The sequence below is a fragment of the Sardina pilchardus genome, chromosome 12, assembly GCF_963854185.1.
Source record: "Sardina pilchardus chromosome 12, fSarPil1.1, whole genome shotgun sequence".
NCBI lineage: Eukaryota > Metazoa > Chordata > Actinopteri > Clupeiformes > Clupeidae > Sardina > Sardina pilchardus.
The window spans coordinates 28894192-28918904 of NC_085005.1; the positions used below are offsets into that span (position 1 = coordinate 28894192).

At 43.7% G+C, this 24713-nt stretch overlaps 1 protein-coding gene across 1 annotated transcript; it reads left to right on the top strand.

The window, feature by feature from the left end:
- Positions 1-5425: 5425 nt before the first annotated feature.
- sptlc2b (serine palmitoyltransferase, long chain base subunit 2b) lies at positions 5426-24112 on the top strand. The gene is made up of 12 exons (XM_062550872.1): positions 5426-5663; positions 7946-8140; positions 8538-8692; positions 9478-9626; positions 9941-10065; positions 11082-11175; positions 11515-11620; positions 14352-14571; positions 15384-15510; positions 20443-20578; positions 20976-21105; positions 22378-24112. Exons 1-12 carry the CDS (start codon positions 5511-5513, stop codon positions 22486-22488), a joined length of 1701 nt encoding a protein of 566 aa, XP_062406856.1. The 5' UTR covers positions 5426-5510; the 3' UTR covers positions 22489-24112.
- The last annotated feature ends 601 nt before the right edge of the window (positions 24113-24713 follow it).

Here is a 24713-nt window from a genome sequence, read left to right on the forward strand (position 1 = left end):
CTGTGAAGTAATCGTTTCTCAATAGCTATATAACATTGACCAAAGGCTCTTGTCAGCAGTGAAATGGTCCAATCCTTTCAAAAAACAATTATTTCTGAAGTATACTTACCCCTTTTAGATTGGACTGAGTTTGACAATGTTTTAAAAGTTATGACCAGATAAGAGGATGACCACAAATAACTGTGCCTGATTTCTTGGTGCGCTTGGGTCGAAACACAGTTGTGTCAAATTGTTGCTTCAAGCCAGCTACTGTTTGCGTAATTGAAGTTTTAAACGATGTAGGCCCCCCAAGACCAGTCCAATTACACACTTCCTGTATTGTTGACCGTGTTAGTGAATTGTGTTTGCATGGCCAATAATGAGGAAGCAACTGTGAAGACAAAGCGGTTTCCTTATTACAGGGAATAGTTTGAGGAGTGAATCAGATGGACAACCGGTTATAGAAGAATGAGACTGATGAAACCATTTCCTATTTAGTTTGCCCAGATTTAATCATTTCCCTTCAAAAATGTGCTTTGTGTCCTTTTGTAGATATTACTATCCACTATAAAGCATTACCAATGAAAACTCTTGGAAAATCTTCTCTTGGGAGTTGAAAACTGGCCCTATTTCTATTAAAATTCTGAGTAAAGATAAGATTTTTATGTACAGTAATTTCCCGCATATAAGCCGCATTGTGTATAAGCCGCAGGACAGTGTTTTATGCAAGTTAAAAGAAACAAAACCATATTAACACCATATTAATTGCCCCCCTGTATTAACCTCATATCGGGAGGTTATTGCTAAATCAATTCCGCGGCTAATAGTCGGGAAATTACGGTATTACATTCTAGTCTCCCTCAGCCCTGTAATGCACTGGTGAATAATTATATGGTGGTTCTCCACTAAGCTATATGGGCTCTCTGCACTAGCTTACTTGAAGTCGGCAAACCAGTTTCCGGTTCGTTAACATCGCTGCTAACAAGCACTTAAAGAGGAGTGCTTCAAAACGTGTGCTCATCAAAAATCCCTCCCTCCGTATTTCGTACACTGCATGTAGGCAAGCATGTTTAGGAAAACGTGGAAGCTGAAACCATTGTATTTCTTTAGTACAACGTTTTGGTACAACTAAAGCACTCTTTGACAGTCATGTCAACAAACTGGAAGCTGGTTTGTTGACTTTTCAATTAAGCTAGTAGTGCACAAAGCCCATAGAATGCACTATGCATGCATGCATACTGAGGAAGTGGATATTGGATCACAGGGCAAGTCTTATGGCTTCCCATTTTGAAAGTCTCTTTGTGAAGGGGCATTTCTGAACACAGGATAGTTGTTTATTTACGTACCAGATTATCAAGCGGACTGGGAGTTCAGTCATCATTGTCGTCATCCTCTCATCCCTGTGGTACCAAATTACATTAATTAGGTGTCGGTGGCACCTGTGGGCATGATTGCCACCTGTAGCAGGTGCCCAGGCCTAATGAATCCCCAGAGGTGTCTGAATTAATTAAATTACATCTTGCCTTTTGAACATGTTCCAAACCACTTACATTTGGTCACAGGAACATCCACTCATTCACTGAATGCTCCAAACACTATCAATTTACATTTACTCATTTTAGCAATGGAAAGGGAAGAAAGGGGAAGTGTGTGTGGTGTTGTGAGAAGACTTGGGTGCACTCTATGACTAATTGGGTCTTCAATAGCTTCTTGAAGTCTCTGCTCTGGTGGTAGTGCTTGGTAAATGTTCCACTATCGGGGAATTAGGCTACAAATGGAAATTGTCTGGATGGCTGTCAGTATAAGGGTGGCAGTGTTTGATGACAGGGCAAAGGGGTAACATAAGCCTTTAAGTAAGTGGGAGTAGACACAGTTTGGGGCTATCTAGACGCCCCTAGCGGCAGCAAATGTAATGATGTGGGTCTGGCTGGTCAGGCTATCTGTCCATCTGTCATCTCTGAAGCTATGGTTTTACAGTAACATTTTGAAGACTGCTGTTTCCCATTGTAAGAGCTCATGCAGGCGAACATGGACCTCCTTATTTCTCTTCTGAGGTGGCTAGACAAAAGAGCTCGCCTGGATCTGTGTAGCTTTCCCATTCAAAGCTCACAAAACATGATGGGACCTTTGATTTGAATAGATGTGTTGTATTCTCATCTTGCCCTGAGAGACTCAAAAGTTTACCTCTGTGATGCATCCATGAGAAATCCTATATTGAGAAGTAGTCTCAGACTGTAGTAAGAGAATTTGTTCTGGGCATTTCTCTTTCTTTTCCTTTCTTGAAAGTAAAAAATGGGATTGGCAGCCCTGTTTTTCCACTGCTTTGCATTTGCACTTTGCCCAATGTGTGGTCCTTCAGGTGTATGTAATGTCTTTTTTTCCCTTTTCTTTTCCAAGCAGACAGACACATAATGAGTATACTCACATTTCTTGTCAGGGTTTTAGAAAGTGCTCAGTGGAGGACAAATGAGTTTTCTTATTCATGGCGGACCAAGGAAATTGGTTCTTATGCAAGCTTTTGTGTGGCTTCGGGCGCAAACAGCGAGCACATTGTGCAGGGCCACAATAGGAACCTCACCAAGCAAACAAAAGCAAAGACTGATAGGTTTTTATCAGTGAGCCGGGAAGACCACTGGCAATATGAGATTGACATTTCGTTCCCTCATTTCCAAGCACATGTGAGTTGTTCAATTCAGTGAGACTGTTATTTTTCCCATACCTACACATCTTGTCACATGCGATATATTATAAAAAAGTTATGTGAAAATGAAAGTTATGTGTGCTATGAAAAAGTTCAGTGCAGTCCGGTATTGGAATAACTGAAATGTATAGTATCTGAGCTATGCCATGTGTCTTTACAAGATCATTCTCTGTCAATACAGGCAGCAAACAAGCAATAGAGTCATGAGTGGAGTACAATTAAGACAGCAGTTTGTGGATTCCAGACCAAAACTGGTGTCCAACATTGAGTTCACCACCCTGATGAGTTCTGTTTAAACACAACTAGTGCCTTTCTAAGTTCTCTAAATGTGTCCCTCCATGGTTCGCTAAATAACTGAAAGGGAAGTAAGTACATTTCAGTGTAAACCACAATCATTATACAATACCATCATGATATACACACAAAAAAGAGTCCCTTTCTGTATTTTATGAGTGAAAGAATAACTTAGCAATTGAAATTCTTCATACAGGGCAGGGTATTGATATTCATGTCACATTAGGCACTGATAGAGTGTGTTTTCTTTCTATCTGCTCAAGATCTGAGATTTTCCTTGCAGCTATAGGCCTCTTCAAAGCAGAGGAACGTGGAGATGAAAATCATTTATCTCCTTGTTTGGACCTCAACGAAAGTGATTTGTAATGCTTAGACCTGAAAATTGATGGATTGCCTGACGAACACAGTCCTACATCTGGGCTGCTTGTATTATGTACTCTTTTCATAATTTGCCATTAAGATCATGTCATTCAAACTTGATAAATGAGTTGAGCAGTAATGACTTCTTCTGTGCTCCTGATAAGATGTCAAAGAGCATGGGAGAAGAGATTGATCTGTGGAATGTTGTGTTCACATCTTGACCAGTCATGGCATCTATTGCAGCCCAATAACACAGTGCAGGCTATCTTTTAAGGCAAATAAGCTAAATGTTAATGTTCCTTCCTTTGACTCTTGTGTGATACATTCATCCTTCAGTTCAAACAGTAAACGTTGGTTAAGGGCTCTTGCTCCAGTTTGATGTTACTGGCGCACCTGTTTGTTCATACTTGATATATTACTATATACTTCGCTTTGGACAAAGGCGTCTGCTAAATAACCATAACCATAACCATAACCATATGACATAGGAATTGAATGGCCCATGTTCAGAATGGTCATACAATGTGATGAAAATGGCTTTATTTTCAGACATAGCAAAACAACTGGATGATGGCCTGTTGTGTAACAATATTTCCTGGGCTAAATATGAAGATATCATTGGGTCTGATTAGGCCGAAGGACTGAAGTTCTAACATGACTCATTAGATCCACATTGTCATCTCATTAAACAACCCCGATCTCATTGAAGCTACCTCCACTGCCAAAAGAGATTGCAATGATGGGAAGATTACCTGAATCTTTTCATATCCATGAGCCAAAACAGTAGGCCTGGTCTTAAGTCATCCTTGAGTAGCCTATTTACATGTCCAATAAATGGAAAATGTTCCTCACAGTTCATAAATAATTTGCTTTATTGGTCATGTTTAAGGAACTTGGCCACATCATTAGCCTATTTGCAGATTATAGGGACAGATTTTTCAATCGATATGTATCCATAAATTATCGCTGCGTCACACCAGTTACACCTAGTGGGTAAAAGTAAAAGCAGCAAGAAAGTATGAGGGCCCACATATCAATTTGGGCCCAATTTGTTAACCAACAAGACTTCTTTTACTAGAGAGGATCCAAATATCATTCAGGATGTTGTAGGAATTATGCAACCAATGTAGCTGAATAGAGTTGTCTTCTTTTCTCTCTCTCTTCAAAAGGCAATCGCTCACATTCATGGTATACAAATGTGAAAAAGTTTGGTTAATGCCTATTACTATTATCATTTTTATGTCTTGCTGTGTTTGAACGTGGGGACACATTTAGCTAGCACATTGGTGGGGGTTTTGAACAACAATTAGTTGTGTTGGATTGTCCTGCCATTTGCTTCTGCACCACATTTCTGTAAGACACTCTCACTGTCAAATTAGTCCTTGAGTTTTTATACAATTGTCCTTGAGTTTTGCTACAATTGAGTGGCATCTGTGTGTGTGGATGAATACTAAAAACCAAACAAGTATGTTAGAGGTTGGTGTTCCATTGTTTCCATCTAGATCTGTCTAACTAATTGACTTCTTAAAATACATTATCTGACCAATGGAAAGTAGCCTTTTCCCTTAGGTAGGCCTAGTAGGTGTGCTACTGGTTTAAGAAAGATAAAAATGTGGTCCTCCCAAGAGTAGAGTCCTTACTTAATTTAACACACAGTAAATGTGTCATAATGTTTATATATTTTTATGAGCGGAACAGTAGGCTTTGCCTTAAATGTTCTTAGTCATCATTCCTCCCAAGGTTAAGTCCATGTCACTATCCTTAAATTGATAAGCCGCTCCCTCCCAGGCAATGCATTGCCTAATGCAAGGCAGGTAGGCCTTGTGGAACTACGACAGGAATGGTGAGTGTTGGTCCCATGGCAATCCACACCTATGATCCACACCCACGTTGAGGTTATTGCAGGTTATTTCTGATGACTTCATTTCATGACAGACAGCCTCCTCTTGAATTTTCCACGCGAGACCGCGCCCTTGTGTGACGAAATGACGTGCCATTCGTCGTTAGCTGTTCTGTCGTCCTGAGGGGCGTTTTTGTCCACTAATCTCATGTTTCGTACCGTAGTGGGCGGTGGTATTTCCTTTCACTCAACTGAGGGGAAGCGGCGTTGAAACTTCACGGTTACACAAGTAAACCGGAGTCTCTTGGGTGAAGAAGGGGGTCTCGGCTCATCATCATGACGGAAAGCTCCACGAGTAAACTGTTAAATGGAGATAGTTGTCACCGAACCGCTAACGGAAAGAAGACAGCTAGAAACGGCTTCGTAAAGAACCACTGTCTCTTCCAACAACAGCAGCAGCTGCAAAAGTACCGCCGCACGAAGGAGAAGGTAAGGCCCTCGCGCTACAACAACGGCAGGGTGGGTGGGAGAGGAAGGGTCGTGGTATGCATACCCGGAAATACAGTACGATTTTGGCTCAATATTTTGAATGTTAAATGATGGTGATTTGTTGTCGATAACTAGTTTCGGGCATTGTACAATTTTTGTTATTTTCAAAAGTTAACATAGACTTTTGGTATCTGTAACGTTATGTTCCAGATAATTTCATGCTAGCTTTTGTAACCACTGTTGCTAGCTGACGATAATATGAATGATTCATTGAACTTTTACGTTGTATTTATATTAGCAGATGTTTACACTTCAATCTAAATGTGTCTGTGTAAGAATTAAGTGGCTAAAAAACACTCAATTCTCTACGTTGGTTTTTTTTGTTGTTAATTGTAACGTTACGCTTCGGAACGTAATTTGATAACTGCATATTTGCCAGAGGACAGTACATTAAGTTAGTGTTTCTGAAGTGTGAACAGTATGACAGTCTGTCGCAAATTCACATTGACAGGGGTTAATTCAATCGCCTATCTAATAAATGATTGGTTTCTGGCAATGGGTTAGACCCTAACGTACATAGGTTTGGATATGTGCTGTATCTCTGTGAGATTTCATTCCAAAACAGACCTTGTTGTATGGTGTTGAATAGTGCTGTCGATGCACAATACTTCGATAATGACCCACTGTTTAGGTTGTATTGTGTGAGTTGTGTTGGTGACAGGGCTGTTTACATTGACACCACTGTGGAGAATACGTTAGCGTAACCTGAGAGGTCTATTTCACGCAATCTTCAAGTTTCCTCCTGGGCGCTACCGGGGGCAAAGGGAGCGGCTCTCCTGGGAATAAGTTTCTTTTGGAAAAGGCCCTTCGGCTCATCTAATCCTTTGTGTACCCCAACTGTTGGAGCTCCTCTTAGACCTGACCATATTTTACAACAGTAAACACAAGCGTTGTTGTTATCTGTCATGAGTGGTTATGATTTCTTTTTTTTTTCCGAGAAAAGACGGTGCATCCTGTAATTTGTTCCACCCTGTATTCAAAGTAGCTTCTGTCCCATAGCCTTAGCCTCAGGAATGACTGTTATGCGGGCTGGAAGAGGCAAAGATTCCTCAACTGTGGAACATTTTTGCATCAAGCCTATAACAGCCTATAGGAACAAGAAGAAACAACAACACTTGTCTTTGTTTCCCAATCCCAATTGTAGCCTGGAGTGAAACGTGCTGTGGTGTTGTATAGGCCCACTAGTTAATGGGGGCCTCTAGGTTTCTGAGTAACATGGTCACTCAGTACACCCAGAGGGAGTTTGGTTGGAGGCTATGTTAATGTTAAGCTCAACTGTGCGCACACCAGTCACCCTCTCAGTCATCAGAGGCATTTCGGAGAAGGGCATGACCACAGTCACATGCAGTTGCTAAGCAGCCCAGCGGCTCTTAATGAGGGACTGACGGAGGTACTGACTCGGTGTGTTTCTTGTTTTCTTGTGCTTTGGCTTCATTTGATTTGGGAGAATTAGAGGGACAAAAGGGCCTCTCTGTCTCTCCATTGAGGGTTGGTAGACCCTTTCAATTTAGGGGCCTTGCTGAGTTATCTGAAAGTACAGGATACAGGCTAGGGTTAGGGTTATAGGCTAGCCGGTTTCTTGGGACCTGGCTGTCATTGATGGGCCTGTGTTATGTCATTATGATGAGCGCAACTTCTCCAAAACTACAGCGGCAGCCCAGCACCATCATGAATCCCTACTCAACGTAGGTTGCTCGCAGCTGATGACTTCTTAAATATAGAAAGAAAACAAGAAGACAAGCAGATAATCAAGCTCTTTTGCTGACTGTAACTCCTCATCAGCTGACACCTCAGTGCTGTGTACACACAGGTCTACTAGAAACACCCTGTTGAGCACCCTTTCATGTTTGCTTTGTAGGTTTCTTTTAAATCAATAAGGGGAAAGTGCTAGCTAGGGTGTAGTTAGTACATTGTGCCTCATACTCAAGTGTGGATCCACTGTCCATTGAGTCTTCATCTCCCTGTTTGGTGTGAAAGCGATGTTCTCATCCCCCGCGTCTGTGACTGAACATCGCTGAAAATAGAATAAAGATTACATTCCAAAAGGTTTCTGAGCAGCGTGAATCAAGCAGGGAGGACCCAGCCAGTTGATAAAAAAATAACTTTTTTCTAACCATTTTAAACACTGCTGTCTTTTCATTTGCACCTGTGTGGATGTGTGTCCTTGGCAGCCTGTGTTTATGTTTCCATGGGTATCTGTGTGTGTGTGACTGTCCATTCAGAGCCAACATGTCTCCCGAAACGCTGCGCTGTACAACAAGCCCTTCGTGGAGTCCTTTGAGGAGACTCCTCTCCTGGTCGCCGTCCTCACTTACATGGGCTACGGGATCCTCACCATTTTCGGATACCTGCGTGACTTCCTCAGGCAGTGGAAAATCGAGAAGTGCCACATTGCCAGGGAACGCGAGGAGCAGAAGGTACCACACACACACACACGCGCACACACACACACACACACACACACACGCACACACACACACACACACACACACACACACACCCACCCAGTCGCCAGTCACCTGTTGCACTAATGATCGCTCAGGAATTTACAACTAGCAGCACTGTGTGGCAACATGACATGATTGTTTTGTGGGTAGGTTAGTGCTTCAGTGTGGCATTGTATAAGAGACCTTTTCCCAACTTAACCTTGATTGGGTAATAGGCTAAAGTTGTAATGTTTGATGAGGCAGTTAACTGCTTTATTATACTCTGAATACTTAGCCACCAAAAGTCACCTTACGATTACATTATGAAAGCACAAATACAAATCCTTTACATTCTGATTACGTTGTGTGTTGTTTTGTTGTCTTTCAGGACTTCGTCCCTCTCTATCAGGACTTTGAGAACTTCTACACCAGAAACCTGTACATGAGGATCCGAGACAACTGGAACCGGCCCATCTGTAGCGTCCCGGGGGCCCGAATGGACCTGGTGGAGCGGGTCACCCACGACTACAACTGGACCTTTGAGTGAGTGACATCCATGGCTCCATGGTTAACCGAGATTCCGATTACACAGATCAATGGGATTAACAACAAGGTCTCTTCAAGGGTTTCTGAAGCTGCGGGCAGGGCATTAATATCTGGCTGTTATCAGCACCACCAGGCTGTGTTTGTTTACTCTGGGTCTGCTCCCTGCAATACAGCTGAGCCTTATAGAAGGTGTAGTGGGGGATGACTTGTAATCCCTCTGTGTTTAAATAAATGGATAAATAAAACGGTTTCTCCGGATAGTCCCAACTATTCCGGGTTACTTACTTGGCAAGAGTAAATATTTGCTTGCGGAGGCAGTGCAGAGAAGTGGCCAAGCAAATAATGAGGATGAATAGACTGCAGTGTGTGTTCAATGGAAGATGAAGCTTATACTTTTAGCATCGCAGTAGTGGGGGTGGCTGCTGAGGCGCTAAATTAAAAACAGATTACTAGACAGTATCCGGTATATCTATCTATTAATGCAAGTGAACGTCTGTCTGTGTGTCACTCTGTCTGTCTGTTCCACGCATAACTCTCGAACCACTCATCCGACTGCCCTCAAATTTGGTGGGTGTCATCTTAATGGCACGAGTGTGTGCTGTGCCAAATTTCATGTTATACGGACAACAAATGGCACATCTACGGGCTCTGCACTAGTTGATGATAATAAAAAACACAATCCCTGATTGCATTGAAAAATATACACACATAGAATTGTAAAGGTTGGGTTTGTAATCGTGTCTTTCTTTTTTGTTTGTTTGTTTGTTGATTTCCATCTGTAGACACACAGGCAAGGTGATTAAGGACGTCATCAACATGGGCTCCTATAACTACCTGGGCTTTGCTGAGAACATTGGCCCGTGTGCTGATGCAGCCACTGAGGCTACCCTGCAGTACGGAGTGGGAGTCAACAGCACCAGGCATGAGATGGGTAAATGCCTTTGTTCACTCACCGCATGGTTGAATGAATGTCCTAATGACATTTCAACATGTCAACTTTAAAGTTAAACTTTAATCTACTACTTTAATGTTACCTTACCTTGAGGTACTTACTAAATCCAGAATAAAATGAATGAATCAACAGTATTTCCATTCTAGCTAGGACGTATCAGTTGTTTGTCATGCCACTGACAGAGAGGTTTCCTATGAACATGCTATTTTGCACATAATGGTTATTTGCTGATCATATAAAGTTCAGGGTACGACTGGATCTGGTACTGACTGTTCCGTTTGCTCCACAAACAGGAAACCTGGACAAACACGAGGAGTTGGAGAACCTGGTTGCCAGATTCCTGGGCGTTGAGGCTTCCATGACTTTTGGGATGGGCTTCGCCACAAACTCTATGAACATTCCTGCTTTGACAGGCAAAGTATGTGCTCATTCCATAACTGTTATCAGAGGGCTTAAAGCATAGCTGGAAAACAAGTGCTCAAAAACATAATCCTCAAATGACTAATGGAATTATTGCTTCCTTTCCATGTTATGAAACCATGTTGTTAATGGCTGTTCAGTTGATTCAAGAGGGTGTAGTGTTCTACGAACCTCCTGTTTTCCAGAATAGGCTTCAAATATTTCAGATCCAATCGTCATCGCGGCGCCTCACACAGCAGGTTCATGGGAAGTCTGCTCTGCCCTCTGAGTCACTCTTTCACTTCCTGTTTGGCCACTTTTACTGGCCTTGTCAGAATCAGAAGCCTTTACACATGACCATGATCATGCGTACTGTATAAAGGTGAAAATGACTTGTTTTGGCAGGGTGTAGGGATGACAAAACAGCAACAGTTTTTGTGTTAATATATTTAAGCAACAGGAAATGCACCAACAAAATGAACCAACTCCATAGTATAAAAAAAAAATACATGACCATGTATGTCCTGATGTTGCGACACAACAGGTTTGCTGAAATAGAACAGTGATTTGTATTTTTTATACCAGTATTGCAAAACATAGGAATGACGAAGCGATACTCAGCAATGTCTGGAAATGGACTGCTTCCGCCTGTTATTGACGTTAATAACGTCACATGGCTAAATATGACCCTGCAGTGACGACGGTTTGTTTATATTCAGAGCAGGAGATTACTTTATGGCCCTGTACTTTGGTAGCGCACAGGGAAACGGCACGGACGCCTTTTTCATGCTGATAAGCACACACACACACACACAAGGATGAAGGGTGTAGCACAGACAGGTGCTCACACACTATGCATGCTAAACAGAGATATCTCTCTCCCTCTCTCTCTCTCTGTCTGTTTTTCTTTCTCTCTCTCTCTCTCTCTCTCTGTCTTTCTCTCCCTCTCTCTCTCTCTCTCTCTCTCTCCCTCCCTCCCTCCCTCTCTCTCTCTCTCTCTCTCTCCCTCTCCCTCCCTTTCTCTCTCTCTCACAGGGTTGTCTGATTTTGAGTGATGAGTTGAACCATGCCTCTCTGGTGCTCGGGGCGAGGCTGTCTGGATCCACTATTCGCGTCTTCAAACACAACAGTAGGCCTCCCCTCCTCTCTCTTATCTCCGCAGTCTTACAAAGTCATCCAGGCACATGCTTATGGCTGCTTGTTATCGCTGCCTCATGTGTGTGAGGGAACTAATGCAATACACATATTCTGGGGCGATTTAGTGAGCTGACCCAGCCTTGAACATGACCATCCCCTGATAATGAAAAGACCGTAATGGTTGGAATGCGAATGTGTTTTTCTGAGTGGAGTTGAACGCGCACACACCTGAATTGGGAGTGTTTTTGTTACTGAATTACTCACTCTTTCTCTCTTTCTTTCTTTCCATCTTTCTCTCTCTCTCTCTCTCTCTCTCTGTTCTTCATCCTAGATATGCAGAGTCTGGAGAAACTCCTGCGAGATGCCGTAGTGCACGGCCAACCCCGAACACACCGACCCTGGAAAAAGATTCTCATTCTGGTAGAGGGAATTTACAGGTATTCTGCTAACGGAGTCCGCTACTTTTGGGAGTGAGGGCATAATTAAGTGCTTTTATTACCAGAGCAAGTCCAGTTCACTCAATTCATTCTGTTTACGTGAATCAATTTCTTGACAAATTATATTATTTGTTGATGAACTGTTGCTAGTCATGCTCACCCAATTATTTTTCCACAAACAAAGTTAAAGGAGAATTCCAGTGTGATATTGACTTTAAATGTGTTGAAACATGATACCGAGTGTGAGCGATTGTCTCAGAGCTGATTTCGACCTGTCAGCTGTTCTCCGAAACCCGGCGGGAGCTTAGAAATAGTCAACCAGGTTTTTAACGTTTGTGCCTCGGGCATCGAACTGCCGTGCAAATAAATCACTGTTTTACACCATTAATGAGGCTCAAAGTAGCTCCACACTTTATTGGTAGACTTCTGAGGGCCCTGACATTTAAAACGAGACATCGAGAACTAGTGATGCTCCGATCGATCGGCCGCCGATCATGATCGGCCGATATTGGCTAAAAATGGCTTGATCGGTGAAGCTCAAAAGCGCCGATCAAAAAAGCCGATCATGTGACCTAAATTACTTGCGTGACATTTTTTCACCTGCAGGCGCGGCGCACAGGCACACAACAGCCTAGAGTAGAGAGGAGCTTGCAGTGGCAAACATGAGTAGGCTAAAGGTTCAGTGTAAAATTAACCATTTGCAATGTATGTCGTGCTGAAATCCCTCGAGGTGGAAGCCACCAAAGACGTTTTAACACCACTGACGGACAACTGAATATGTTGGGTATGAGAAACTAAACCAGCCAACTTCCCCATCCTTCAATCAGCCGACTGTAGGCCTACTAACGATAGGGATGATAAGATGGAAAGGCATTACGTTCAGAATTAATTTGCCTCCTCGAACAACCCCTATTTCGTTGTGGAGGATAAAGCCCAATTACGATTTTGCAAATATCTGTAGCCTAAAAGATTTTTGAAAGACAGTCAGACTCTCACATCTAAAGACAAATCATAGAGTTTTAAAGTCAGAAACTAGTCACAGACTATGCAGACATGCGATAATATCAGACATGTTTGATATTGTTGTAACGGCAGAATTAGAAAAAGACTCCGACTGGCTTACAACCGCTAATTAACACCTTACATTAAACGAGTACACGGGAGCGCGCCGCGCCATGATTTCTGTCCCGACTTTGGATATTTATTCATCGACTGTGAAAACATGGCAATATCGCGCAATGTAAGTCGGCCCTAACCTGCCTTGATCCACGATATTACCCCGCAGGCATAAAATACTAGCCTAATGTGTATCTCCCCGCGTTACCAAACAGTGTAGCCTACATTGACAAGCTGAAGAATAGGCATATTAGCTTCCCAAGCGCAGACGCCTGTCCAATGTCCCTGCTAGCTTAACAGCGCACTTTATTGACTCAAACTGGTGGCATTTAACGGCATGTTTCAGTCATGGGGGATTCCAAGATAAAAAAGACTTGCAATTTGGGGATTTGGAACAGAGAAAAGGCCATAGTTTTGCACTTTGAGGCAGTAGGTTTTGGTGTAACACGTTTTTCATTTAATGTAGTCAGTCTATTTAGAAGCTATACTTTTCAAGTAGCCTAGGCAATGTAATTTGGTCCCATCCCATTTAGGTGATCTGTGTCTTGGTCTGCCTGACCCTCTCCTTGTATGAAATCATTTTATGTCTCGCTGCATATTTGGAAAAGATGGCCAAAGTTATTTCATTTTCTAAATACAAATCGATAAATGGTGGTTCTTCAACATCTTGACTAGCCTATAGGCCTACTGTCTTTTATGCCACTTACATTAATTCATAGTTAGTTTAATTTCTACAAATGATGCAAACTCTGGTAGACTATTGTTAAGAGACTCTCATTCCCCTGCCATTCTGTGATCGGCAGTGATCGGCAATCGGCCGATCATGATTTTGATGATCGGTAATCGGTGATCGGCCCCAAAAATGCTGATCGGAGCATCTCTATCGAGAACTTTGAAAAAGCACTGGTTGTTTACTTACATGACTGTTCAAAGTGTGTACATGACACTTTCGAAAGTTTACCGGTCGCAGCCATCTTGAATTTAGTCACGTGACTGATTCATGACTAGTGCACGCATAGACATAGCGATTACGTGAACCAGTCACGAATCAGTCACGTGACTAGATTCAAGATGGCTGCTACCGCTAAACTTTCGAAAGTGACTGCCTGAATAAACAGTCATGTAAGTAAACAACCAGTGCTTTTTCAAAGTTCTCGATGTCTCGTTTTAAATGTCAGGGCCCTCAGAAGTCTACCAATAAAGTGTGGAGCTACTTTGAGCCTCATTAATGGTGTAAAACAGTGATTTATTTGCACGGCAGTTCGATGCCCGAGGCACAAACGTTAAAAACCTGGTTGACTATTTCTAAGCTCCCGCCGGGTTTCGGAGAACAGCTGACAGGTCGAGATCAGCTCTGAGACAATCGCTCACACTCGGTATCATATTTCAACACACTTTAAGTCAATATCACACCGGAATTCTCCTTTAATACAATTGATTTGGCGAACCCGGGCCGTAATGTATTGGATGGAATTATGCGGAATTTTTGCTGCTGAAGATTTTCAAACAGATTAACTTGATGAAAGCATATACCAGTGCGTGCCACCACACATACACTACCTGGAGTATGCGGGACCCTCACCACCTCTTCTGGCTTCTCTTCTGTACCCAACAGCATGGAGGGCTCGGCTGTGCGTCTGCCCGAGGTGATTGCACTGAAGAAGAAGTACAAGGCCTATCTCTACCTGGATGAGGCCCACAGCATCGGGGCACTAGGACCCAGGGGCAGAGGCGTGGTGGACTACTTCGGTTTAGACCCACGGGACGTAGACATCATGATGGGGACCTTCACTAAGAGCTTTGGGGCAGCAGGTGGCTACATTGGTGGCAAAAAGGCAAGTGGACTAATACTGTTGCACACAAAGTTCTGTAGTTGTCAGGCTACAAATCAATAATTTTAGCTTCCCTTAATTAGGCTTTGGGTTCTATTAATTTCAATTAAAAGATGGCTAATATAAAAATAATATAATTCTATAGTTGTCACTCATTAATATCTATATTACTTTACGGATTTATGCTGGTTAAACAAGACATGCCAGTATGTCATAATATGTCAACCAGAACATGAAAACATGAAACCAGAAGATGTCACCTGAGAGTCCTTTCTTCAGTTCTGAATAAAAGCTTGTTAGATGTTTACCGTAATTTCCCTTATACATTGATTTTGCAAAATTTCTTCAGCAATGAGGTTAATACAGGGAGGCACTTAATATGGTGTTAATATAGTCTGGTTTTCACCATACTAAACTCAATCTTTTAAGATTGAACATTAGTCTGGCGAGGCTGCGCTTTGTTTCTACTGCACTTCGCGTCGCTTAAGTTTCGTTATCGTCACGTCACCGGCCAATAGCGTGCCAGGACTAGAGTATGGCCGTTTCTGATTGGAGCCAAAGGTTCTGGCAGTGAACAGAGGAAAAAGATCTGCTTAACTTGCATAAAACAGTCCTGCGGCCTATACACAATGCGTCTTACATGTAAGGGATAACGGCCGACGAGGTGACTGGTTCGATGGAAATAGTGGCTAGGTGGAGGTTATGCGAAGTTAATGGCCACCCCATCAGCCAATCAGAGAAGAGAATTCCATTGTTGAGGGAGATAAGCGGGAAATTACTGTACTAATAATGAGTTATTTGCTGCTGTTGTGTAGGAGCTGATTGACTACCTGCGCACACACTCACACAGCGCTGTCTACGCCACCTCCATATCGCCACCAGTCGCCCAACAGATCATCACTTCTATGAAGTGCATTATGGGAGAAGATGGCACTAATCTTGGTGAGTTTCGACGGCTGGGTCCTTCACATTACACATCTGAACATTCTGTCTACATTCCATGCCAGTGAAACACACACACAGGAAGTCAGGAAGTTTCACAATGAGCATGCTGTGAGATCCCAGAAAAGAAAACAATCTCCATTGCATTTCACTTGAAGACCACTAGGTGGCAGAACATCCTTTGGAAACACTCATGCTTGCACACAGTTTGTTTGCCGGGGGACGCAGTGGCAAGTTTGACTGTTTATTTCAAATAACTGTACTTGCCAGAAAGTCTTAATGACCACTGATAAAGCAAGTTTATTATAAGCACAATTTGTAGTTGACAATGGTAGTCTCGGTAGCTCCTTTGACTGGCTTAGGGAGCACACATGCTAAAGTAAACATACGTAATGTTCCTTTTGATCTCTGTGCCTTGTTTGTGAAGTTGAGGCAAGGGTTGGCATCAAAAACCCATTTCCCTTTCAATTTCAGCTTCTCCCCTCCTTTTTAACTGCTCTTTTCTTTTCCCTTTTAACAAACTCTTGGCTTGACCAAGTGTGTTGTTTCGCAAGAAATCTATTGAAACCTCCTGTGTGTGCCTGAGCAGAGCTACAGCACAAAACTGAGAAATCAAAAGACATTTTTTTTTATCTCAAGGTCAAGTCGTGTAACTTGACAGGTTCACTTTTTTTGCTTTGAAGTTTTGGATGAAGGGGAGAATTGGAGAGGTAATGGATCCAGAATAAGTATTAAATGTCCAACTGACATCCGTAGTGCTGGGTTTTCCAATTGCAACGTTCAAGGTGCTTGTCCGATTGCGCACATAGTCACGTATTGATCCATGTTGATCTCTAGAGTGCTTTGGATTTGCTTCTCTTTCAACGCACGTTCCATCTCAATTCAAATGTACATGCACTGACTTCTAGAACGGTCACTCTTTGCTATGCTGTCTAGCTTGCCATTGTCAGTGTTAAAAGTAGTTTCACATTGTCATTTTTGGTTAATAGTTTTCTTCTATTCCCAAAAAACAGATTGGCTTTTCAAGATTGCAGCATCTCTAATATCTATGAGTCTAATGATAAAGCATTGGATGGATTACATGTAGAGTGAATCATACCTGCTTTACTGAAAGCTGAGAATGAAGGAAAAACAGAGAACGTAGAGAGAAAAGTAGAGAACGTTGACCCAAAGTTGTAGTGAAGTGTTGGTGCAGGTTGTACACAGCCCACCTCCCACCAACAGGGCTAGGCTAGCACACACAGCATACCAGTGCGGCCTGTATCCACTCCCCGTGCTGTACGGCAGGCCCCCCCCCCCCACACACACACACACACACACACACTCACTCCACCCCCAGCCCTCTGCTTTGATCAGGGCCCTCCCGATGGCCGTCCATCAAGCAGACAGCGACGGCGCGGCGTCCCTTTGAAACCCATCTGGACGCCTCTGCCTGCCGCGGGGGAGGAAGAGGGAGCGGCGTGCCGAGCCGCGCCGTGCCTCCCAGCCACATCTGGAAGCTCTTTGCCTCCGTGTCGAGCCCCGGGCCCCGTCTCTGAAGGTGTTGAAAGAGGGAGGGAAGGAGGGAGAGAGGGAATAAGAGAAGGCGGAAGACTTTCGAGGAAGAAGGATAGGCAGAGACAGAGAGAGAGAGAGACAGAGAGAGAGAGAGACAGAGAGAGAGAGAGAGAGAGAGACAGAGAGAGAGAGAGAGAGAGAGAGAGAGAGAGATGCACATACAAGGAAAAAGAACAATCGTATTGTACAGACATGGCTATTGGCTGTCCTTCACTCACTTTTTGACTTTCATTTGCCCTCTCTCTCTCTCTCTCTCTCTCTCTTTATCTCTCTTTCTTCCTTCCTCTCTCTCTGCCCTTGGATCTTAAGCATGCTGGCCAAATCCCTCTCGCTCTCTTGAAGTGGACCGTCTCCATGTAGACCCCCCTCTGCCTTTATGGCTTTCAGATGTGTCAGAGTGAGTTGATGGGGATTGGTGAGGAGCTGGCCGAGTTGAGAGATGTTCTCTGATCAGGAGGACTACAGGGAGGCTAGGGAGGTGCATGTGGGTGTGAGAAACAGGACAACTCCCTGGAATACCAAGGGGGATGGACACAACAAATCTGAGCATTTCTACCTAGCAAGTGTTAATTGTGTTGTATTTTGTATATTTGAACAGATGGATTATACTTTTTATAGTTGTAGATCTACAATTATGCAAGATGTCTTTTCCTTGTGACCAGATGTGGTGGTCCGTAGTTGCAGTATATTTCAGTGATGGCTCATGTCAGCTCTTTGTTTTGGGTCTGTCTAAAAGGCCAGCTGTCATTCATTGTGTCGTGGGCATAACCCTACTGCATGCTGGCTATGGTGGTATGGAGATGAGGGCATGAGCCAGCATTGCTGTGGCCAGGGTGAAGAGAACAGGTCACATCTCCACAGTGGGATCCCTATCAGATGCATGAGACACACAGAGCTTCTGGTTGAATACACTGGTTTGTAGTGTGCACTTGACAGAATGATATAGTTGGGACATTCCTTTAAAAAAAAAATATATATGTGTTAGACAACCAAATCCAGTGTTTCCCACAGATTAGAAGGCAATGTGTGGTGGTCGCCCCATGTCTGACGGGGGGGGGGGGGGGGGGGGGGTTCATTGCATCGCCTTTTTATCGCTCTCCTTATAATGTTGGTTTTTTTTTACCAAGATGTGAAGCTTGTCTTTATTTGAAACACACACACATATTATGTAAGTAACACACTTGAATATTAATTCGCCAAACTCGTTGCGAAGTTTAAATGAACTGTCGCGTAGCATCCAAGCTGAAATACAGACGTGCAGAACCATAGTAACATTGTAGCATATGACGGAGGTGGATTGTAGCTAGTTGGATGCCATGTAGGCTATAAAAGTAGCGATCTTTCAAAGTTAAAGTTAATCAGAATCCTGGGATATGGCCGCTTGACAACGGGAGAGATAGAACTAACGACTGGCTTTTGGCCGTAGCAACCAGCCATTTAGAACTAACGACTGGCCTTTGGCCATAGCAACCATCCATTTTAGAACTAGTAACGGCAGTTTTGTCCTGCAAGTAGAAAGTTGATATGTGGCGGAAAGTAGTCCCACAGTCAAGACAGTTTTAGCGATGTTAACGGACGCAACGGTGGAATAAAACTATGTTCTAAATATACAGGTTATGGATACAAACGGGAGATAAGCGGGATAACGGCCTTCGAGGTCGACCGGTTCGATGGAAATAATGGCACGGCGGAGGTAACTCCGTCTCCGTGCTTCGCACGTCGCCGGAGTTCTAGACCTCCACCTAGCCATTATTTCCATCGAACCGGTCACCTCGTCGGCCGTTATCCCTTACATATAGGCCTATACTGACATTTCTGATATTCATAACAGCAAACTTTATGCAGATTATAGCCTACTATTCATATTACAACTCCACTTCTTAAATTCAGCTGTCTGGTTGAAGCCTGAAAATATTGTAAACATAGCAGGCTAAGCTTATCATACTCTACTGGTTGGACTGTTCATTTTCCCCACACGTGTTTAAGTTTCAAGGTAAGCTAATACTTGGGACAGGCCCTTTTAAGTCTTGGAGTTGAAAAACATTGGTGGTCAGTCAACTCGAATGCAAGAGTTTTAATCAAATGTCTGTAGCATAGCCTACTAATGATGCTAACCGAATATAACAGTAATTTAGCTAGTCGTCTTCTATGCGTCAATGCGTCCACGATTGTGAATGTTTTATTTGGATTAAATGTGCATGTGGAGGGCGGCTGTCCATTGAGCGCGCACGAGAGCGGGCCAAGGAGAATGAGTTTACTTCTACTGTTTGGTAATTAAGTTGCACGCATAGACTACAAAAGTTGCGGGAGAACTTTATGCTTCTACCCGAGCAGCGTCAGGTGCATCAGTGCGACCACCGACCACGCTTCCAGGGATGATCTCGTTGGTTTTCATGGAGACAGACAGCCGCGGTGTGCACGGAGGGTATAGGGGCTGTGCGTGTTTGTGTGTATGAGAGACAGACGCGCGAGTGACAGAGAGGGAGCGCAGGGAGAGGAAATTAAGCTTTACGAATGCTGCACGTTTTTCAATAGCGTTTCAAAATAAGAATAAATAAATAAATAAATAAAAGAATAACGAGACGCAATATGTGGCGGCCGGTGCTGAATCTGTGGCGCACCGCCACAAATTTGTCTATGTGTGGGAAACACTGAAATCAAGCAGGGTCTCCTCATGGTCTACTTCTCCATCACACTTTGCTAGCAGTGGGTTCATGTTGTGGTTGTTCTGATCCTGGAGGGGGCTCAGTGGTCCCGACACAGCCCTGCGCCATCCAGACACTCCGCTTAGCGCTCTTCCTGCCCCAGCTGCCCGCTCCCTCCGGGGGTCCGTCTATCTGTCTGCTGTCCGGCGGGGGAATCCAGAGCACCTGGGCCTGTGTGTGTGAGTGTGTGTCACTGTCTCTGATCTCTGTGAAACAGAGAGGCCGCCTCGGTGATGAAAGAACAGGCGAGGAGTGGGCTTTCTTCTTCTTCTTCCTCTTCTTCATCATTTTCTCCTCCCCCTCTCGGTGGCACGCGGTGCTCTATAAGTCTCTGAGTCTGGGGCGCAGAGAGACAGGACGTTCCATACGTAGCACTAGTTATCCCAGTGGAATGTTGTCTCGCTGTCGTCTTTTTCTCATTGGTGCTGCTCATCAGAGAGCTTGGCGTTCCCTTTTATGCTCCGAGATCAACAAAGATGCTTTTGAGATTTCCCTCTTGTTTCTATTTTGGATTTTGTATTGCATCCTCTGAAGCTTTCCAACCCATCAGATGTGTTTTCTTTCCCTCAATGAAAAAGCATGTTTAAAGAAAGACTTTGTTTAATGTGTGGTTACGGTACATGTTTTATCGATCTATTAATCTATATTTTGCTCGTTAATCCGCCCGTAGGTCGGGACCGTCTCCGACAGCTCTCGGAGAACACGACGTATTTCCGGCGGCGACTGCAGGAGTTGGGCTTCATCATCTACGGAAATGAAGACTCCCCAGTGGTGCCCCTGATGCTCTACATGCCTGCCAAGATCGGGTGAGTCTCCGAGCGGTCGGGGTCTGGACTCTCCGTCTGGAGATAAGGGCTCGTGGGCCCGTGGGGGGCACTCTTGTGGGGAGGCCCATGTGGACATGGCCCATTTGGACCATTGGCAACATGAACCTCAATAGCAGAGAGGCGCAAAGATGGCTTAATCTCTCTCTCTCTTTTTCTCTCTCTGTCTGTCTGTCTCTCTGTCTCTCTGTCTCTCTGTCTCTCTGTCTCTCTCTCTCTCTCTCTGTTTCATGCTTTCTGGTATTTATTTTGACTTTGTTGGGTTTGTGCTCCTTTTATACATCTGAGTATTTTGCATAGGCTGATTGAACTTTGGTTATTTTTTTCCTTTTGTATTGCAATAGTCTCATTTGAAAATCTCTGGTTCTCTCTCTCTCAGAGCGTTTGGGCGGGAGATGCTAAAGAGGAACATTGGCACAGTGGTGGTGGGTTTCCCAGCGACCCCCATCATCGAGTCGCGGGCACGTTTCTGTGTCTCAGCCGCTCACACCAGAGAGATGCTCGATACGGTGAGTCCGCAAACCTATGAAAGGCCATTTCTAGGCTTGTTTTTGTCGTATACTCGGGTGGACAAGGAAAGCAAGTCATAACAACCATTATAAGAAGAGGATATACTGTGCCTGTGTCATTTTCAAAGAATTTAACAATTGAGAAGACCGTGTACAACAACACACACATACAGACTGTTACTTTTCCATGTCCAAGTGTGCCATTCTTTCTCTGAGGAGTAGGTTACTGTCTATACTAAAATGACCACCTTCCAAAAGTGCTAAAACGAATGGCTTTGGCAGCCACCTTCTCCCAAAGTCATTGACTCTAATTGTATGCCTCGGTCATAACCTGGTCTTGAGTCTTAAGGTTAATTTACGCTCCGCGTTTGAAAGGCCTATTACAGAATAGAGATCGAGCCTTCATTTTGTCTACCTTTTGCACATTTTCTGAAAGCTTATGGATACAGACAAAATGAAGCCACATTTGAAACAGACAAATCTATACAAAACGGGGGCATGAATCACCCTTTATCTGACAGGGAAACATGCCCTCAGCTGAAAGGCAATTTTACGGTACAGCGTGAAGGCACCATCGTCAAAGGGTTCTTAAGGGTTCTGAAGGGTTCCCACAAGCATCTTGTCTACGGCTCCAATCATGTGAACACAGTTTGCGCTGCCCACGTATCCTGATTTCCTTCCTTGACCTTAAATCCCTCCCAGTTACGGTATGAAAAAAAAACACACACACTCATAGCAAAGGTTAATGTGACTCAGGTCCGTGGGATTTTTTTGCGCTGGGTGTGTCCAGCTTAGCTCCCAGCTCAGACCCCATCCAGTGGCCGACCGGTTTCTCAAACGCAGCCTCGCCTCTTTGCGCAAGCTTTTCCTCCCGTTGAGCGAAAAGCAAACTTTATCGAGACAGCCTCACCACACCAGTCCAGCTCTCCGTGTGTGTTTGTGATGGCTTCCTTTTCTCTGGAAGGGTGGTGGAAGGGGGGTGTGGGTGGGGTCAAGTTAGGACTTACATTGGCGCACTGGAAATGGTTCTCATTTGAGCGCTTCACGACGTCCCTTTTTTCTGTCCCATTTGAGACGGATAGATGGGCCTGTCTCCCGGCATCTCCCCCAGAACCTTGCAGAGTGTGATCAGGCCTGTGACTCACCCGTACAAAGTCCTCTGATCGTTTTGCCGTTTGTTTTCCCGATGACTCAAAGCCCTTCTGCGTGCCTGTTGAGCTGAACGCAGAGCCCCATCTCCTCTCATATCTCCTTGTTGTTGTCTCTCGTCAGGCATTAAACGCCATCAGCGAAGTCGGGGATCTGCTCCAGTTGAAATACTCACGACACGGGAGGCCATCACCTCTCGAGGAGGCCGCGCCGTTCCTGGAGAGCCACGAGTGACGGCAGCCGCCGCAGCAACAACACAACAACAACAACAACAACAACAACAACGACGAGGCGAGACACGACCATCCACCACTAAGCCCTCAGCGTCGTAGTTGTCCTCCCCTCCATTTTTTGGTGTCTTGTCCTTTCTTTGTGTTTATATGTTGTATGTGTCACAAACTTGTTACTTTTATCTTTTGTGTTGGGCAGGTTGTGTTGGATGAGTGTCTCACATCTGTCACATCAGAGATTGTGTCTATTTTTTATTTTTTTTTTGCTGTTGTATGACTGGAAAGAAATGTATATCATTATGATCACAAGAGAATTTTCAAAAGGAGATTCTCAAGATTGTTAGCAACACTATAACATGTCTGAGAGGAGAGCTTGTACATTTTATGATATCTAGTCCTTGGTGTTCAAATTGTATTCCCGCCACATTTCACGAGTACCACTTCAATTTTCAATTCAAAGAGATTTGTTTGTCATGATGGGCATCATGACATTAATCGAGTAGTCATGAACCTTGAGCATGAATCGCGAATGTTACAGGCCTCAAATGCCCTCAACGGCATAAACTTTTTTATATTATCATTATTTTTTACTATGTAAACATTGCTTTCATTCCATCAAAGCATCCACCATCTCGGTCTTAACTTGAAACCTTTGTTTTGGAATTTCCTCTCTTACTGTAGATGTTTACTCTTTGGCATTGACCTTGAACTTGCGATTGCCTTCTACTACTTGACCTTGTTGCCGTGGCAACCCCAGCGCAGGTGTGTCTTTCTGGGATTCCTGTCTGACAGAGCATAGAGTAATGACAGGCATCCCTCTTATCACAGAGCTGAAAGCGTACAGATTGCAATGAGGAAAGTGGAATTCGTCTTATACATTTTATATAGTCTTAATGCCGCCTTTAACAGAAAAGAAAAGAACTTTTGCACTCTTCAAATGATGATAAAGCTGTGTATGAGATATTCGTCAGCTCTGCAGAGATTGATATCTTAGACTTCACTGATTATTTTTTACTTTGACCTGCAGTCCTTTGCAGTCCTCCCTGAAGTAGTTGTTAGGAAGCGTTGATGCCAAGATGACGCGCTCCCCTCTGAACAAATGACGATACTGCATGTGCGAGATGCTTGTCTGACGTACAGAGAACCCTTTAATTTATTGACTGAGGTTTTGAGTTGTCGTTTGTCACTCTGTTGCCTCTTTCTGACACACTTGTTCTTAATTGCCCAGAGGCGGCTCTGAAGGTTTGCGTTAGCGGTGCGCGTACTACTGATGAGCGTTTGGACATGCGTAGATGATGTAGTCACTGAAGCGACTAGTTTCAGTGTCACTGTGGACCTTAATGCTACTGTGCTGTTATTATTTTCTACAGAATACCAAAGGGCATTCCAGAATCTTTTACTTGTTTTGTTGTCTTTGTCTCTTTTTTTTTTACATGAAATTTCAATATTCACTGTTTCCAGAAGTAAACTGGTCAGTCATTTCTGCCAATCAGACTGATATGGCTGAAGTTAAATGTTTGTTTTGTCTCCATAACTGTGATTTAATTTGTTCAATGTGACCTCATTAAATACCATTTGTACCAAAATGACAAATAAATTAAAAGAATATTTAAAGTCTTAAATACAAATTGTGTGACTGGATTTCCCCCTTTCTTTAACTTAAAATTTGCATCGTATCCTCGTGTTCTTTGTCATTGAGGTTAATATCCCCTAGATGTCGCCGTGTCACTTAAATCTTCATCAACACTTTCACTCAATGATAACTTCGCGAGCGCTGACACTGCGCTGTTAGTAAGCCATGGCCTGTGAAACTCTACAAGAGACACACATTTATCTTGTTAAACACAATAATTTATTTGTGAATGTGAGAGAAGTGGAGGAAGTAATCTTCACATTCAAAATCAAACTTTGTCCGATCATTGCTCTCCATTCTCCAAGGCCAAGGCCTGAGCCTGGCGTTACGACTATATTGTATTAAAATCAAACTTGACAAAAACAGCAATCACCTAACACTGTGGACACAACCCATGACTCTCAAGAGTGGCACAGTGCGATGCGGCAGAGAACGCACCAGCAGTCAAGTTTCATCCGCTTTTACTCGGAACGTGCGTCTGAGGGGATGGGGGGTGGTGGTGGTGGGAGGTGGGGGGTAGTCTAATCTCTAAGTAACGCAACATTGGAGTGTGCCATAGCGTCCTGCGTGTTTTCTCGGGACACCTAATCTATGGT

Bases quoted from the DNA above. Each gene is read 5' to 3' on its own strand.
- sptlc2b (XM_062550872.1), top strand. From the start codon at position 5,511: ATGACGGAAAGCTCCACGAGTAAACTGTTAAATGGAGATAGTTGTCAC. The intron at 8,141-8,537 runs GTACCACACACA...GTTGTCTTTCAG, and splicing joins GGGAACGCGAGGAGCAGAAG to GACTTCGTCCCTCTCTATCA. The intron at 11,621-14,351 runs GTATTCTGCTAA...TGTACCCAACAG, and splicing joins CTGGTAGAGGGAATTTACAG to CATGGAGGGCTCGGCTGTGC.